The 19,082-nt window shown below is 37.7% G+C and overlaps 1 protein-coding gene across 7 annotated transcripts in view; it reads right to left on the bottom strand.

Moving 5' to 3' along the window:
• TNS3 (tensin 3) overlaps positions 1–19,082 on the bottom strand; it is a 247,992-nt gene that overhangs the window by 162,616 nt on the left and 66,294 nt on the right. For 5 of the 7 annotated variants that reach the window (XM_082754606.1, XM_082754607.1, XM_082754612.1 and 2 more), the window contains exons 2-3: positions 17,833–17,944; positions 3,144–3,181 (exon numbers count right to left, since the gene is read on the bottom strand). In XM_082754606.1, coding sequence (XP_082610732.1) covers positions 3,144–3,181; positions 17,833–17,944 — 150 coding nt within the window. The remainder of the gene's footprint in view (positions 1–3,143; positions 3,182–17,832; positions 17,945–19,082) is intronic. The other 2 variants (XM_082754611.1, XM_082754610.1) reach the window with 1 other exon arrangement.

The raw sequence follows: 19,082 nt of genomic DNA, 5'->3' as shown, positions 1-19,082 counted from the left end.
ATTAGCTGTTTTATTATGCAGCTTTATCATTAGACTTGAGCATAATGCTTCTATAAACACGTGACCCCAGCAGGCTTTCAAGTAATGCTTCACTCTGCTGATGCATATTTTTTTTTAAAAAAATGACTACAGGATGTCAGAAGTGAAGAGTCTAGAACACAAGTCTTATTGCCTGAGTGGCTGAGGGAACTGGGGTTGTTTAGTCTGGAGAAGAGGAGGATCAGAGAGCTTATTACTCTCTACAGCTACCTGAAAGTAGGTTGTGGGGAGCTGGGGGTCAGCCTCGTCTCGCAGGTAACTAGTGACAGGACTAGAGGGAATGGCCTCAAGTTGCACCAGGGGAGGTTCAGATTGGAAGTTAGGAGACATTTCTTCTCAGAAAGAGCAGTCAGGCATTGGAACGGGTTGCCCGGGGAGGTGGTGGTGTCACCATCCCTGGGGGTGTTTAAGGAAAGGTTGAACGTAGTGCTTAGGGACATGGTTTAGTGGGTGACATTGGTAGTAGGGTGATTGTTGGACCAGATGATCTTAGAGGTCTTTTCAAACCTTAGTGGTTCTATAATTCCATGATTCTAAGTGCAACATTCTTTGTTCTCATTCCCTTCCCTTTCCAAATGCTTTTCAGCTAAATACTAACACATTTTTATTTGGGGGATGTTCAACTAATATAGTTATTTTCCATAAGCTGCGAATGGGGTAGCTTTATTGCAAATGCAGAGAGTAACACTTGTCTTGGAATTAAAACATATTCTAGGGAAAAGAGGTACTGGAGTCCATGATTCTTTTTCCACAGAATTGAATCTGAATCAGTGTATATAATAATGCCTATTACTCAAGGGTGCCTGTAACATCCTTAGATGGTCTTAATATATTCTCAGTCCAGCTTAAAAAGCTATGAGCACCATTCCTGCCTTCATCCAATAACCAAATGAAAATACAGATGCCATGTTAGGCAATAAAAGCTAAAATCAGATCTGAATCAGGATGACCACCAATATAACAAGATTATATAACATTATTCCAGACAGCCAACTGTGGCTTCATATAAGTAGGCATAAAGAAAACATTTCCAGAAAAATGTTGGATATAAGCTACTTGTTGTCCTCCTGCAACTTTGAAAATCAGAAAAAAAACTCTAACCCTCTCATATGAAATCACTGAATACTCAATCAGATCTTGTTCCTGCAATCTTATTTTTCTATTGTAATACATACTAGTGATTTATTTTCAAATAGTTACAAAACATATATATAATATGAGCATCTTGATAACAGTTATGTTATTATTTACTTCCAGCACTGCATCTTTTCAACACTCAACACTCAAATGCCTGAGAGCATAAATACTAGTTGAAATACACTTTCCTGTTTACAACATAAGGTACATGCATGATCTGATTTGTCTCCAAAACAAGTTTAAAGAATTTCTTACCACAGCCTCCAGCATCATTTCTATACTAACACTGCCGGAAACTAGATCTATGTAGCATATACACAAGTTAACCTGCAAGCTACCAATGCTACCAACAAACCAGGTTCTTCCCCGCAGAAGCTTGTAGAATTCCAAACTGCAAGTCCTATTTGAGGAACCAAAGCTAATATGCAAGAAGATATCAATTATATCATCTGGTCTAATAAAACATACTTCTTTCTACAAAACTGTTTCCCTTCTACTTCTAGACCTCTAATTCTACTAATACATAAATTATAGTAATAATCATAACTATTACTAATCATTAATAAATGTACATTTAGATTGTAAATACCTTGCTTGCAAATTTAATTACAACCATTTGCATTTTACCATCTTATTTCATGACCAAAGGAAAAAAAAAAAAAAATTCTACTTTTATTCAGCACACCATGTAACACAATGATTTTGAAACACATAAGTACCATTTTCACTTGAAATGGGAGACAGTCAACCAACTGACCCTTATGTTTACCAGAACTTCCCCAGAGGGCCTGACAAATCTCAAGCAGAATTCTTTCTTGAATTTATTCATATTTCCTGGAAACACCAAAATAAATCCTTACTCAAGGTCAAACATCAAGTCAACAGCACAGGAAGCAGGAATAGATCTGTGGTCTATAGAAGCTAAGTGCTCTAATTATAAAAAATGCTGTCTTCATGCAAAGCAAACACTGGTCGGTGGTTTTAGTTAAAAACAGAAAATGTTATCCCGATAAGATGGCTCTAGGAGATCAAAGTAAACCCCTCCAACATTTAGGCTGCAACGGTCTATGTAAATCAAAGATGTTCAAATCTAGGGATGGGGGATTTTTAAGTCATCTGACACCACGGAAGTACCTTTTCAGTCGTTTCTGTATGTTATGAATGAATCGTCTGATTTTCACCAGCTGAAGAATAGCCCTTTTGCTTTTCTATAGATTTCTGTTGTCTTGACACTCTGCATCTCCATCTTGATATTCAACATCTACATTCAAGTCAGTTTTAACTAAAACTCATTCTGAACTTTGAAAACACAAATGGGCAATGACAGTTGCCTTGAACAAAAGGCCAGCAAAGCCCAGCATGAAACAGACAACACTAAGAAGCAATAGAAACTGAAAACAGCTTTGTTTTTTTTGTAGACTATTGGATAAACTAGGAGGCAGAACTGGGTATTTCCTTGTGTGAAAGGGATTCAGAGCTTTTTTTAAAAATTAAGAATCTAGTAATGAAACTGAACTTGGTAGATGTAATCTAAAGCAGGCACTGAAAATAAGTTAATAATATGTTTGTATTTTTCACAGTCCAACACCAAAAATTTGCCTTTAAATCTCTGTTGCTGTAAAATTTAGATGTATAGCCAATTCACTCACTCATTTTTTCTTCCCTGGTGTAACCATGTGGTTTGTATTTCACCCAACTAACTTGCTGTTTTTAACTTGAAACATGTCCTCCTATGAGAGGAATGAGAAGTTTAACCACTGTTGCAGATGTTTTGACTACACAAAAACCTGTTTTGTTTCTTATTAAAGTCAAGAAAAATACCCCAGTAAAAAGTTAGTCTTTTTTTGACAAAAAAGCATCTGATTTAATCATCATCATATCCTTAATTAGTTGACACAGCTTTTGTAGTCTAAACTTCAAATACATGTGGATCAACAGCAAGTATAGAGGAGAATAAATATGCTTACCTTCTCTTCACATTTCCTGTGGCAGGCATATTTGCAAACTAAAACAAAAGGAAAGAAAATATATGAGTAAGAGAGTGGGTGGATTCTCCTTTCAATTTTTTTAGATCAACCTTTTTACTAGAAACCCAGCCAACCTCAGGTTATAACAGCATATTTAAAATAAAACAACTAAAACAAAAGGCACAATACACTTCGGTTTTACTCTTTACTGTAAGGGTATCTACATCAACATTATCACATTTGTGCATTCTATTAGTTTATGATAATGTATGTCTGGTTAAACTTCATGGGCTGATGATCTTGTCTTCTCCCTTTACAGCTGCCCATACGCCAGAAGCATTACAATCTTAATACCACAGAGAGCAAGACCAAATTATTCCCAATGAAGCCTGTGAACCTTAGTCATATCAGCAATTCCAGAGACCAAAGAAAAGCAGGGTTACTCCCAACTCACAAGTGACCATGTCTGTTCAGAGCTTAATTTCTGGTTATGAAAAAAAGCTTGCACAGTGCTGTAAACATTATCTGCAAAAGGAACACTTGGTTTCTTTTAATTTTCTGCTGATATAACAGCAGGAAAGGATGACTTGTACTAGCAGATTAGGTTCAGAAAACAGCATTCATCTTAAAAAGCAACCAGATGAGTGAAGATACACGATGTAATACCATAATGCCCAGAATCTGACAGACTGGTTTCAAGAGATTTTCCATTCTATGCACTTCTTTCCTTACTCTGAAACCTGCTCCTTTTCATGCATTGTTCGTCGTTTGGGTTACTGAGCGCTAAACTGTATTTTAAATTCAGTGAAAATACAGTTATTCAATCTCCAAGATCAGTAAGCAGCAGAATACCACATAGGTTTAGCTGGAAGTTTAATTGGATCCAACCTTAGACCACTAAAGCTGAAAGCTATACTCATTTCTCATTGCTTCTACCAAGAGAAAGATACTCTACAGCCTGACTCAATGGTAAAGGCACGAGTACCAGCGTGTGAGTCCAACAAATACACAGCCATAACCATTTCAGAATCAAGTGCATTGTCTACTGGATGAAAACCCCTCATGTTCCAGTCACTTCTCATGTCAAACTCTAAGGCTTATTGACCCATTTTCTTAAGCAATCTTGTACGTGCTATGTTCATTTAGTTTTTCAAAGCATGAATTAAGGAAGAGTAGTGTAGTTCTGGGTAAGTTGAGTCCATAGCACTTAGCAGGATCAAGATTCTTTAACACAAACATTTATTAGTGTTCATACAAATACATTTCTCTATTAGTATTAGTAATGATTGATAACCATATGCTACTTACAAATGCTACCAACCTTAAAGCAAATGGAGGATGGTTTTTAATCAACAAGGAAAAAAAGTCTTGCATGGCTGCACAGAGCATGCTAAATTCATTAAGCAACTTCACGCAGACATAGCATACTTATGAGATTCTGTATTCTAAACCTGCAGGATTTACTTTGACATTGTAAAAGGCTAACAGATGTTCTAAAAATATGCATATGTACCATTTACTCTACAACCTACTTTAATATCTCATGTGAAACAGTGAAACGAACAAAAAGAGACAATTAATACTGTGCTTTGAAAGTCTTCCATTTTTAAAAGACAATCACAAAAGGTAAAGAATAAAACAGGAAATATGTCCAGAAGCCCTGACATTACAGATGAGTGTCTCTTGTTTTCTTTACTGATGCTTATGCCTTGACGTCTGGGAGATAAAATGAAATTAAAAAAATAAATAAATAGCAGCCTCCATGATTTTGCTACTGGCTTATGCAAAACCAAAACATGAATGTCAACAACAATAAACAATACACAAAGTTTTTATTAAAAATGCAGATAAAAAATGCAACCATTGAGTTTATCCAGTTTCTATGTACACCAAAAAGTCTGATAGTCTGTCTGCTCTTACACACCTAACAGTACTACTGTCTTTGGTGGGAAGAAACCACTGAAGTCAGACATGAGTTAACCTTGAACAGCAACTGCAAACCTCATAAGCAACAACAACAAAGTATGGCATAGGAGCTCCATGCATAAATAGAGGGAGAATACAAACAAAGCACTGCTATCTTTATGAGATTCAAAAGAAACAAAGTAAAGCCTCAAGAAGTAATCAGCTAATATAGATCAGATGGAACCTGAACGGAAGCTCAATCCAGCATTTCCATGGATTAGACTAGTTAAATCATTAACTTATCTCCCTCACTATCTAATAAAGCTAATGATGATAATAAATTGGATAAAAATAAACACTCCGAAATGAAATCAGTGATTGCCCAGATGCCGGGAGCAAAGTATGCCTTTGTGCTAAGAAGCAGAAAGGAGATTCTCTCCCTTCCATCTTGAGTGAATGTCAAAGTGTTCATTGCATACATAGTTCCTAACACTCATACCAGCTACATCCTGAGAACAGAAACTGATCCCCAAGCATTAACAGATCCACACACCAATTCCCTTTTCCTGATAGATCTGAGTTTTGCTAGTAAATCCCTGTCCAGAGCAACAAAACTAAACACTACTGAGCCCATTATGACAGACCTTTGGGGGAATTAAACAGATGCTCAAGTGTTCAAAGCATTTCACATCATCTACACATGTCCCAGTGAGGCACAGCAAGCTTTACCTTCACTACACAACAGGGACAACTGAATCACACCTACAGAACATTTACATGGGGTGAATGAATAGCCAACATTAGAATAGAATCTGTCTACCAGCACTTATCGCTGGACCATATCACAAAACCACGTCTTCCTAAAGAAGTTCAAAAAGCACTCAAGGAAACATTCCAAGTTTTCATTTGCTGGTAAAACACTCTTTCTACAGACATAAAGATCTAAATAAATACTTGTAAGTGTTTACACGCATACTTACATGTCTCTGTTTATACCTGTGTACACAAATACATAGATGCATATATACACATGTACACTCCAAAAACACACAAGTCTTGTTTTTAATAAAAACACGATCACTTGCTAAAACCAACTTAAAAAATAACAAGCAAAAAAAAATACAAAAAAAAAAACTGTTAGCATAGAACACTGCTCTAGAATTAACAGCTGACTAGAAGTATTCTCTGGATCACTAACCAGCAGCTAATTACCAATCTTTAGGTAATTCCTACCAAGAACTTAATTGCTAGTGTGGTACAGTCATGAGATAAACCTAAAGAACGTTTCTAAGGGAGAAATAAAATTAATTTAGAGTACTGTTAATTTTTCCTTCTGCTTTCTGATGTCTCTCCTATTTCCACATCATCTCTTCCTAGGAAAAAAAAAATAGTTTCAAATGTTAGTGAGATAACAGAAAGCGAGGTAGCAAGAAAACACCAAAAACAGGGTAGAGGAAGCACGCAGGCACACAGAGAAAGAGTGAATGTATTGATGGCTATGCTCTGGCAGTCACAACTCTCCAAGGATCTAAGCACAGAAAACTTAGTGGGGAAAACTGCTGTTGCCAATTCAGGTACATCTTTTGCAGTGTAATTCCTATAGATTTATATGCTGTATCTGTTAACAACAGTGATATTACCTTTGCAAAACCAAGCAAATTAAATACTCACCCACAGAGAAGAATCAATTCACTTGGTATTACTTAGAATTTATGTTGTCACAGTTAATGCTACTATTTTGCAGAACTATTCTCTCTGGATGGTAGCACTCCTGCAGCCCAGCATTATTTTTGATTCTGACCATGCGTTTATGGCACTTCCAAAGAGATGGACTGCCTCAGCTATAAGGCTTCCAGAGAGACTGAATCACTTTTCAGTATGCAAACTGTTTTTCCAGAGAAGTCTTAAACATTAGAGAAGCATTTTCATAACACTTACATGGCAAAAAAAAAGCAGTAATACGCCACAATCATGTAAGCCCATGCCGTTTCAATGCAAAAGATATCTAATGCAAAAGCACATAAAAAACTGAGCATACTCACAGCACATCAATTGTTAAGGAAAATATATCCAACTTACAGTTAAAAGATCTCAGCAAACAACTTCTACCAAATGCTGGCATTCTTCAGGCAAGTCTTACAAGGAAAATAGGATTTGGCTTTTTCCAGACTACAGCCCAAGTGTTTTTGAATTTAGAAGTGTATCTGAAACAAGCTGGAGGACTCAGCAAGGGTACTTCAGCAATGCTAGTTTGGTTCTTCAGCTCAACAGCTGAATGTCTGCTTCCCACACATCAGCTCTCACCAAATACGACTTTCCAAGTTTTTGTTTAAGGTTTCTGGCATTAGTTCCAAGAACAACTGTCCCTAGCCAGCTGGCAATGAAATGGCAGCCAAGCCATATTTAGGCTATTTACTACGCTTCAAAACATTTCCTAAACAATAGCGCTGAGAATCTTTTTAAACGAGAAAAAAAAAAAATCCTATGTATCAAAATGAAGATGTGTTAACTCCTGAAAGTTAACAATACCATTGCCAGGATAAAGATAAAAGGATAAAGGTAGTTAATCATATTTTTCAGACTTACGATCCAACATCTTCATGAGACTAAAGTTCTGTTTCTTACATTTATGCATTTAAGATGCTCTCTGTAAACCAGTAACAATATATTTACAAAATAATAGAATACTTCTGTACACTAACCACAGAATAATTTATTATATACCTAAACTGCTACAACATTGTAGGCTACAGTGGTATCGCAAGGACAAATAGCTCAAAGTTTTCCTTGTGTGTGACAAGGGTTATACACGTTATCACATTTTAGCATTACTGAACTTATAATATTGGTACTATATAGACATACATTCTGTCACGTTCTACATGCAATGAATATTAGAGCATAAGTACTTTATGAGACTAACCTCACACTTAACCTCAGCTTTTATCATGTGGTTTTCCTTTTTTTTTTTTTTTAATGAATTCTACGACACGACAATTCAGATATCCTCTTAGAGGCACAAACTTGCATATAAAGCAAGCACTTAATTATTAAACAGAGTTATGTCTCTTAACTGAACACCAAGAAAGAACACTTCCACCCCCAAAAAAAAGCTCTTGATATTAATTTTACCTTCTTAGTGGCAAGTAATAAATTAGGATACTGGATCACAGGCCCTGCTGCTTGAAGAAGGAATTCTTTCCCTCAGCATCTGCAGTTCACCTTTGCCAATATATGCACACGCTGTTACAGTTTGTTTGTTTTTTTTTTTTGACAGCAACTTAGGAGTCCTTGATGAGGAGTCCACAACAAATGGAATCTAATCTAATCCTATAAAAAGATTTGTATCATTAACATTTAGTTTTTATAGTTCCCAATGCCAGTCTTCTCTGCTAATACCACTGAAAGATCAGTGTCATAGCGCAGCAGGAGTGGTAAAGCCTACCCATATTAGTAAGTAGTCTAGCAATACCACTGCTGACTAATACCTCCCTCATGCAGGAAGTATTTTGCAGAAAAACCTAGGTCTGTCATTGGTTCTGAAGAAAATATGTTAATTGGGGAAAAAAAAAAAAAAAAATTCAAGATGTTCTGAGAAATGCATAGCAAGGCTGCCAGGACAGGGTTTTCTCCAGGCAGAGCATAGTAAAGAAAAACATTTACAACTAACATGTCCCAAGTGGCAGAGAGAACTGTACAACTAGCTAGCTATTTATATTTTTATGAGGTTTTAATAACACTAGTCAGATTATTAGAAAAAAACTCTTGCACGATATTCTTCTGGTGTTCCTACCAGCTCTGCAGCAATTCACAATAAATATCTAAAATGAAAGCAGTATGAAAAATAAAGAAATCAACTGCATTAAAAAGATGACACACTGAAGAAGAAAGAGTCCTATAGCTGGAAATACTGGGCTTTAGCCACAAAATGAAACACTTATTTTTAAGAGTCACATGCCAAAGATGTTGCAAGACTAACCAGCCCCACTACAGCAGCAACATCTGCTGGTCCATTTCCTATGCCACAAATATCTTCCTGTTTTCCTCACTTGGTTGTTTTTTGTTATAGGGTTTTTTGTGTTTAAATATTCAGCCAACCATTGTCTCTTCATCTTAATATTCCTCCCAGCAGTTCATGCCAGGGACGGTAGACATTGGTTTTGAACATGAAGCCTAAAAGACCATTACAGGAAATAATGTGCAAAACCTCAGCATCTTTGACTTCAAGAAGCTATACAATGAAAATGTTGTGAATGAGCTCTCCTGCAGAGGAAATATTCCTTTTGCTTTTGCTGACAACAGCAGTGGAAAACTTTTATTAAGAGAAAAGTAGTTTGGCACTATTACTGCAATATTATGGCTGGTTTTTACCTTTACCCCCATCATCTTCCATCTTGCAGGAAAAAGTGTGATCATCATGTTTCCTGCTGATTTTGCTGGGGAATTTATATTGTTACAGTAACATATTTACAGTTAAATTGTCATTGTAGCTACCTCCTGAAATATTCTGGCTGCTGTGGTTTAAGTTGTTGTTTGCTTTTATTGTTTTCTGAGAGAGAGAGGGAGAAAGAGTTTTGTTTGTTTTCACTGGTGGTGACTTCGTTTGCTTAATTTCCATAGATTCTGTTACAATGGCAGAATGTTAGCACAGTGAAGATGTTTAGATATTTTTAAGAATTAAATACTCAAACAGCATTTTTTTATTTTTTTATTTTTTTTTTATTATTATTATTATTTTTTTATCTTTTTAAGCTACAAATGGCTAATCAGGTACGAAATGATTAAACCTTAATCCAGTCTAGAACTGAAGGGTTTTTTTAGACCTCCTCCAGACAACCCCATGTTGCAACACTTCATCCAAAAAATCCTTTTGACCAGATTATGGTTTACCGTTGCCAGCAACCAACATGAAACAAACGGGGGAAAAAAAAAAGAAATCTGGACTGTCTCCAGACAGTGCAAGTAATATTGCAAGGTCTGGGAAGCTTGCGTGCTTGCTCATTGTGGATCTTGAAAACATATCCTATGTAAGTTATGCTAAGAGCGAGGATCAGTTTAAAATGGATGACCTTCAGAACAAGAAAGCTAATGTTCTGTAGAACTTGTTCATTATGTGAATAAGACCTAATATGCCTGCATGTTTTTATTCACAGCTGTTCTTAAACTCTTAGAGCAAAAACAAGTCACAGAAACCTTCAAGAAGAGAAAGCCTTATAGGCTATGCAGAAGTTAGCACGGTACTTCAAGTCTTTATGCAGTTGTAGGCATCTATTTTGCAAGTGTTGTTTTTTTAATCATATTAATGACAACAAATGGGAACTCTGCATAACATCAGCTAACAATTCCCCTTTATGTATTTACAGGGTTCAAACCTTGAATGTATCTAAGCGGAGTTATGTCTGTAGCCCAGCTTAGTTTCTTGAAGCTTACTTCATGTACCAGAACGAAATACTCAGCACTGTTTGCAACACATGTATTTGCCCATCTTTGCTTTATTTAAATCTTATCTATATTATTTTTGGCTATTTTTTCTCCTGTTTAGTGTGAAGTTTTAGCCAAATGCACCAAAACCTACTTTCAGTGTCCGTTCTACAAAGGGCATATTGTGCTTATCACACTGGAAATACACACTGTAGTGAAAGTAGCATTTCATTTCTGGCTGTTGGACTTCAGCAGATAATTCTAATTTCAGTACAAATTTACCGTTAGGAATTTTTGTCTTCAAGAGGGCTAAGTTTACAAAACCGTAGCCACACTAGACGACATAGCAGTCATCAATTTTCCAATAAAACTGTGGAGGGGAACATGTCCTTTTTTACTTCAAATTTTTTTTTTTAATTTATTTAACTGTAATGAACAGAAGCTGTACCTCTTCCCTCAGAAGGAAAAAAAAAAAAAAAAAAAAACAAAAAAAAAACTTTGTGGTTTGAACCTTACCTTTAAAATAAATCTTATAACCACTGACCAAATTCTGGTGTGACTAACTCAGCTTTTATCACTGAGGTAAAGGAAGATGGGACTCATGTTTTCACTACAGGCTGTTTTCTCAAATGTGATCTAATACATGTGATGCAGTTTGCTTTCTGTGAACAAGAAACATTCCACTAGATGTTTTGCCTTAAAAAATAATATATATATATCTATATATCTATATATCTATATATCTATATATCTATATATCTATATATCTATATATCTATATATCTATATATCTATATATCTATATATCTATATATCTATATATCTATATCTATATATAAGTGAGTAGGAAATCACCTTAGTAAGTTACCTTACTTAATTTTCTGCCAAAATCTCCCACACTTGTTCCCACACACACTTCCCACTGTGCTAGCAACAGGATGCCAATTTTGCAGCTTCTCTCATCTCCATAGATGGATGTGTTTCAGTAAGGATGCTTATGTACCACTTGTGTAGGAATTAAGTTCTACAAACATTCCTACTGGTACCCATCCAAAATATATTCTCCAAACCAGTACGTTCATGGCTAGGTTACATCAACAAAAAGATATTCAGTTCATCCAAACTAACATGAATTACTTTAAATTCAAAATCGAATGTATGGAATGCTTTGCATTGCATGCAAAGCCTCACTCCCAGCATGTAGACGTGTTAATGTAATCATTAACTGGACAGGAGGGGTGATTCATCAACAACAGTGTTTAAAATGTTTCATTTCATCATTTCATTTATCAACGGTCTTACAGCTAGAAAATAACTACTATGTAATCTAAAACCGTTCATATTTTCCAAATTTGTATCGAAGTTTTTAATTAGCCAGGAAAAATCTTTCTAGAGACTGAAAAGATTCAGGTTATCTAAAACCCTCTCGTCTTTTCTATGACAAATTGTCATTTGGTTACAATACAACAAACCTAGGATGAATTATAATACAAAGAAAGCAGAGGAAAATTAAAAAGAAATAAAAATATATACATTTTTACATCTATCAAACATAATAGTAATACAATCAGAGAAAATAGAAATTCACAAGGAAAATACACAGAAATTATGTAGTTATGACAGCTTATTTACAACTAAAGTAAAATGCTGAATATTTGCAATCGAGGGTAAGTAGTTAAAAAACATCAATTTGCCCTTTGGTCAAATATGTAAATGTGCGTAACTAGGATGTTTATTTGCTCCACCCTGATCTAAATTAAAATGTAATGTAGGGAAGATGAACACATCAAACCAGCTCAAAAGCCTTCAAGTTTGAGGTAGTGCTGAAAAGGCATAAGCAGTCACAGTTTACTCCACAATGTGCATGTGCTGTAGACATCAACTGCCGATTTCCATTTCTTACTAATGAATAGCTGCATCAAACAGACAGCCCAGCTTACAACCATGTTTAAAACAGCAGCTCACCCCCTTTTTCAAATCTTCCTTTCCTTCTTGCTACTGTTTTGTAGAACATGTTAAAAATCAAATCAGTAAAATTAGGCATGCTTTCCTGAGGGGGACTAAAGTATACAACAACGGAGTGACACCAGCATTCAAGCATGCATTCCAGTCAATCATTTATTTTTCATAGGAAATTTTTAGGCATTGCATTCATAAGTGGTCACTACCGAAGGACACATTTTGCAAGACTGGGCCAAACACCTACCCGAACAATGGCTGCCAATGAATAGTTTAAAGTTATCTGACCAGTTGTTACAACACCCAGTTACGGCTCTCTTCTTGCAACAAGTATAGATGACTCATTGCTACATAAAAAGTAACTACTATATAGTGACCAATATAGACCTTTCCCTTCCTTCATTTCTCATGACATAACTTTCTCTTAGCTGATAAGATACTACAGCCTGCAAGCAACCTGCATTCAGTACAGACAACAACTCTTTTCTCAGGACAAATGACTAAAATGCAAGACTTTCTCAGTAATACACCACAGAACTTCATTTGTTCTTAACTACATGTTTTTCTTCTCCCTTCCTTCCTCCTCCTGACAACTTGCTCACTTCTATACAGCAACAACAGGTAAAATTTAACAAAAAAAAAAAGTGCTAAGATTTGGCTCTGAAACAGTTGGTTTATGTTTCTTCATATTAATGGAGTTTCACTGTACTAGGTTTCATTTCAAGCACTCCAGGGCTGCTGAAGGGACAGACAACTTTTAGTTCTATCTTTTCTGAAGCTCTGCTACATAAAGTCCATGCTGTAAATTAAAATACAAATGGATTTTTATTAATTTCAAACTACCTGTAGTCATCAATTCACCCTGTGCAACTCCCATGCTTGCTCACGTCCCACAGTTAACTATCAGACACGGTTTAGTGGGTGATATCAGTGGGAGGGGGATGGTTGGACCAGATGATCTTGGAGGGCTTTTCCAACCTTAATGATTCTATGAAAAGGTACCAAATAAGGATGGTAGATCTGCCACATGCTTGCATCAAAAAAAAGGTGGGGTGGCATACACAATTTTATTGAGGGGCTCCTGACAACTGCACTCAGAAACCTGTAGAAAATTACTGCAGCCAGCCTCAGACATGGATGTGCCACAGTCATCGATGTACCCATCTGGGGAATATATTCTGGAGAGGTCCCAATAAGACGTGTTTATAAAATTAGTTCCATTGCCCCCTTCCTCCCCCCCTCCCCCAATTAAAAAAAAAACAAAAAAAAAAAAACAAAAAAACCCTCTTGTCAATAGCTTGGATACATGAGAATTTTGTTTTCCTCCTGATATTTCAAGCCATTTATTGCAACAAGTCAATGAAGTGCTAAACTACATTGGCACGTACTGTTAGCTTCTTTATTTGAACAAAGCTATTAAACACTAGGTTAATACAAAAACTTGCTCATGCTTATCAACCTGCGATCTGTTTACAAGACAAATGGTAAGCCTCTTAACTGAATCATGAAATGGCTGAGGTTGGAAGGGACCTCTGGAGGTCACCTGGTCCAACCCCCACCCCGCTCAAGCAGGGCCATATCCAGATGGCTTTTGAATATACCCAGGGAGGTAAGCTTCAAAACCTCTCTAAGCAACCTGTGCCAATGCTCAGTCACCTTCATAGTTAAACACACACACACAAAAAAAAAATAAATAAATTAAAGGGAACATTCTGGTGTCCATTGCCTGTTGTCCTGTCACTGGGCACCAATGAAAAGAGGCTGACCCTTGCATCCTCCCTTCAGGGATTTACATGCATTTATGAAATCCTCTCTGAGCCTCCTCCTCTAGGCTAAACAGCCTCAGCTCTCTCAGCCTCTTCTCAGAAAAGAGGTGCTGCTGAAGCCCATCACCTCTGTGGCCCTACACCGGACTCTTCCCAGTATGTGGCTCTCTTGTACTGGAGAGCTGAGCACTGCAAACAGTACAACAGGTGTACCCTCACCAGTGAGGAGCAGAGGGGAAGGATCACCTCCCTCAACCTGATGACAATACTTCACATAACGCAGCCCGGGATACTGTTAACCTTCTTTGCGAACAGCAAGGGCACATTGCTGACTCATGTACAATTCGATGTCCACCAGGACACCCAGAGGTTTTTTCTGGTAAGCTGCCTTCCGGATGGGTGGCCACCAGCACATGCTGGTCCATGGGGTTGTTCCTCCCCATGCAGGACTTTCCACTTCCCCTTGTTGAACCTCATGAGGTTTCTGTCAGCCCCTTTCTCCAGCCTCTCAAGGTCCCTCCGGATGGCAGAATGACCCACTGGTGAATCAGACACTCCTCACAGTTTTGTGTCATATGCAAACTGGCAGAAGGCACGCTCTGCCCCATCATCCAGATTATTAGTAAGATGTTGAACAGGATGTTGTGGTTTAACCCGGCTGGCAAATAAGCACCACAGAGCCATTTGCTCACCCTCCCCTCTCAGTGGGTTGGGGGTAAGAATTGGGGGCAAAAAAAAGCAAAAGCTTGTGGTTTGAGATAAAGACAGTTTAATAGGAAAAGGAAGAGAAATAATAACGATGATAGTAGTAATAATAATATGTACAAAACAGGGGAGGTACAATGCAATTGCTCACCATCCACTGACTGATGCTCTTCTACAAGCAGTGGTCTGACCCCACCCCAGCCATCTACCTCATATTAATTAACATCAGCCCATTATCAACATTATTCTCATCCTAAATGAGAAACACAGCAGCATACTAGCTACTAGGAGGAAAATTAACTCAATCCTAGCCAAAACCAGGACACAGGACTCAACCTAGTACTGGCCCTGAGGGCTCTCCACTCATTAGTGGCCCACAGCTAGACTTTGCACTACTGACCACTACCTTCCAGGCTCAGCCATTCAGTCAGGTTTTGATCCACCTCACTGTCTGGCCATCCAGACCATATTTCAACAGTCCTTCTATGCTAAACATCTATGAGGATAAAGTGAGGAAAAGCATCAATGGCCTTACCGAAGTCCAAGTAGACAATACCCACTGCTCTCTCCTCAGTTGCCCAGACTGTAGAAGTTTGTTGCATTGATCAAGCATGACTTCCCCTTTGTTGAATTCATGCTGACTATTCCTGATAATTTTCTTGTCTTTCATGTGCCTGGAAATGGTTTCCAGGATTAGCTGTTCTATTATCTTCCCAGGGCTCAAGGTGAGGCTGACCAGTCTGTATTTCCCTGAGTCCACCTTCCTGCCCTTACTGAATACAGGAGTGACATTCACTTTCCTCCAGTCCAGTTTGAGTAAGTATTTCCTGAACTCATCTTCTTCCACCAAGGGAAACTTTCTTGCTCCAGCTTTTTCCCCTCATCTCTAGGACCTGAGATTTCTGAAGGCTCATCTTGCTAGTAAAGACTGAGGCAGAAGGCATTCCATCATCCTTTTCCATGCCTTGGGTAACCTGGTCCCCGTTTCATTCAGCAATGAGCCCACATCTACCTTAGTCTTCCTTTTGTCACCTATGTAACTCCAGAAGACCTTCTTCATCTTTAACATCCTTGACCAGATTCAATTCCATTTGTGTTTTAGCTTTCCTAACTGCATCCCTGGATGCTCAGACAAAATTCCTGTATTCCTCCTTGGAAAGGAGGAATGTTTGCTTCAAAACCTCTGCGTGTTTCCTTTTTGTGCTTGAGTTTGGCCAGGAATAATTTCTTCATCTACATAGACATTTGTGCCTTACTTCCCCCATTTCTTGGGATGGACTGCTCTTGGGCCCCTCTTCCCTCCAGAGCCTTATCCCATGGGACTCTTCCCAGCAAATCCCTGAAGAGGCCAAAGTATACTCTCTTGAAGTCCAGAGTTGTGAGCTTGCTTTTCATCTTCGTCCCTGCCCTCAGTATCCTGAACTCCACCAATTCATTGTCACTGTAACCAAGGCTGCCTTTGACCTTCATATTCCCAATAAGGTTCTCCTTTGTTGGTAAGAATGAGGTCCAGAAGAGCAGAACAGTAGGTAAGGACACTGACATGGCTTTTCTGAATTTGAGTCTTCCAGCTCTGGGCTATAAGGACTCAAATTTACAGCAACCTGGCAAACGTTTTTTTATTCCTACCCCAAAGGTCCTTCCCTTCAAAAGTATAGTTCTTTCCTGGTACACTGTTTCTAACAATAAACCTGATTAAGAGGGTCTTAATACAATTCCTCTACCAAGCAGGCTTCTTTCTAACAATACTAACAATTTCTGCTAAGATGAAAACAACTAAATCCTAAGAACTTTGGGACCAACCTCCAGAAGGAGGGAAGACATATTAAAGAAGTGCATACTCTGGAGTGGCAACTGCCACTTCTCTGACAAACGTAGTGCTGAACAAGTGAGGTATTTTACATTTAATTGTTCATCTGCAAAATCTGTACCTTAGTTCAGCATTGCATGTAGAAGGAAAAGCCCACATTCCTTCCACATTCAGGTCTCCCATCTCCTTCTCTATACTTCAGAGGAGTCCATTTAGGATTGGGAGATGGTGCTAATACTACTAAGCAAAAAGAGTAACTGCACTTCAGATGAATAGACAAAAGCATCCTCTTACTAGGAGGTAAAGCATGCATGCAGAAAGCAGAGAAACTGTTTAACATGTAACAACAACAGTTGAACTGACTAAATCAGTACAGGGAATTAAGACCCCCTTAACCCTCAACAGCTTACAGGAAGGACCTACTGAGCTTTCCCATTATTTACTTCTGCCTAAGGTCTTTCCCACAGGTATCCCATGGAGAAGAGGCAAGTATGTTCAATTCTACAAAAGAAGGTAGAAGAGTGAGGAAAAACAGCAGTTAGGAGTGGGCAACAACACCAGAGACAGCTGTGTCTCTAGTTTCTCAATCAGGATAAGGATCTCTTCATTGTTACTCTGAGTGATTAGACTGAAGGACTAAGGATTACGCAGAGCATAATGGAACTAGAAAAATTAAGAAAAAAAAAAAAAAAACAGATGGCTGCTCTTGTGAATTTTAGCAAATTAATGCAGAGAAAAACCTTCATGCCTCAGTGACTCTGGGTCACTTTCTCTTTCTCTGTTGGAGGCTGAATTCCAGAGGCATCTGTCACACACTGTGCACACATCACTCACTCACACGCTCTTAAGTGCCTGCACAGGCATTGGCTTATTCTGGAACCTGCCTGCCTAGCACAGTAATAAAAGCACATAATTATACACACCCAGCTACATACTACAGCTCCCTCCTCCCAAAAAACAGGGCACAGTATTGTACAAAGGAAGGAAGGAAGTCAAGGTAACGATTATATTTAGTCCAGGGGGTATTCCAGAATCATGGATCCTTATAAACTTTAACATTGATATAAAACTAATTTATTTTATACAACAAGAAACTAAACAGATAACATTATGTGTTACTCACCCCTGCACGAAATGCCTCGGCTATCAATTACTTGTTTGCAGATTCCACAAATTTTGAATTTCTTAAAGGACTTTTTTTTGAAGGTATGAGACCTTGATGCTGTTTCTTGAGGCTGAAAGCAAGGGGAATATAATGTCAGACTTCCCTCAATTTTTCAGTAAATGTAAAGTAGCAGTAGCATATCACTAGTAGTATAAAAGTAGTATCAAAGTGTGTTTTCCACTTCCTCTCTTTCACAAGCTTTCAGTTCTCAAGTGTGAGAAGCAACAGCATGCGAGAAACCTATCACATACCAGTGCAAAGACACTGCAACACATTTTATGTCTTAACTCTCTATGACAATCTTCTACAAAGAAATGCAGAATAATCTCCATGAACAGCCTTCATGTATATAAGACCTTGGCTCAGAAAAGTTGTATTGTTTCAGTTTAAATTGGTTAATAATAAGTGATGCACAATGCACATGGTGCAGTGGTTATCATGGTAACCAATGAAACTTACATTGGTGCAGAAGTGTTTGCACTTCTCGTTCAATAAATAAAACAAGAAGCACCTACGCAAGCTTGATTTCAGCACAGATTATTAACTTTAAAATTAATTTTGCTTCTTTCCTGCATAAGAAAAGTACACTAGCTTAAAATTACATCATTTACACAGTGTGTCGGAGTAACTGAAATATATTAAAACATAATAATGAAATCTCTAACTGGAAAGAGAACAGCAAAAGTTAATACCATATATGCTACCAGTGTCATATAGCTTCTACTATCTATGAAACATTTAGGTAACACATTAGAGGAGGCTACCAAAGTCTGAAACTGAGTCAGTGCCTCCTCTGGAAGGATGTAACAACCTTTAGTTTCATTGGCAGTCTTCTAGAAAACAACATTAAATTTGGAACTGAAGCATAATTAACCTTCCTGTTTCTTTTCTTGCATTAGGAAGAATCCCAGTAAATCAAAGGCATTATGTAGAGAAAGGCAGTACTTCATGGAATGGACATACCCACGGAGGAAAGTAACAGTAGTAATATAGTAACTATAGGACAAAACAAGTCCCACATTTAGAAATACCAGTGACATTTTCAAAAATAGAAATACATTTCCCCGTACTATGAAAATCCCCAAGTGATTCTTTGTTTCTAATTTTCACTTCACATTTCATGGAATCATAAAGTATCTCAAATTGAAAGGGACCCAGAAGGATCATCAAGTCCAACTCCTGACTCCGCAGAAGACCACCCAAAAAGA

This window comes from Aythya marila (assembly GCF_965140915.1).
Source record: "Aythya marila genome assembly, chromosome: 2".
Classification (NCBI taxonomy): domain Eukaryota; kingdom Metazoa; phylum Chordata; class Aves; order Anseriformes; family Anatidae; genus Aythya; species Aythya marila.
Note: the sequence above shows the minus strand (reverse complement) of the source record. Positions and strands in the feature narration are given on the sequence as shown.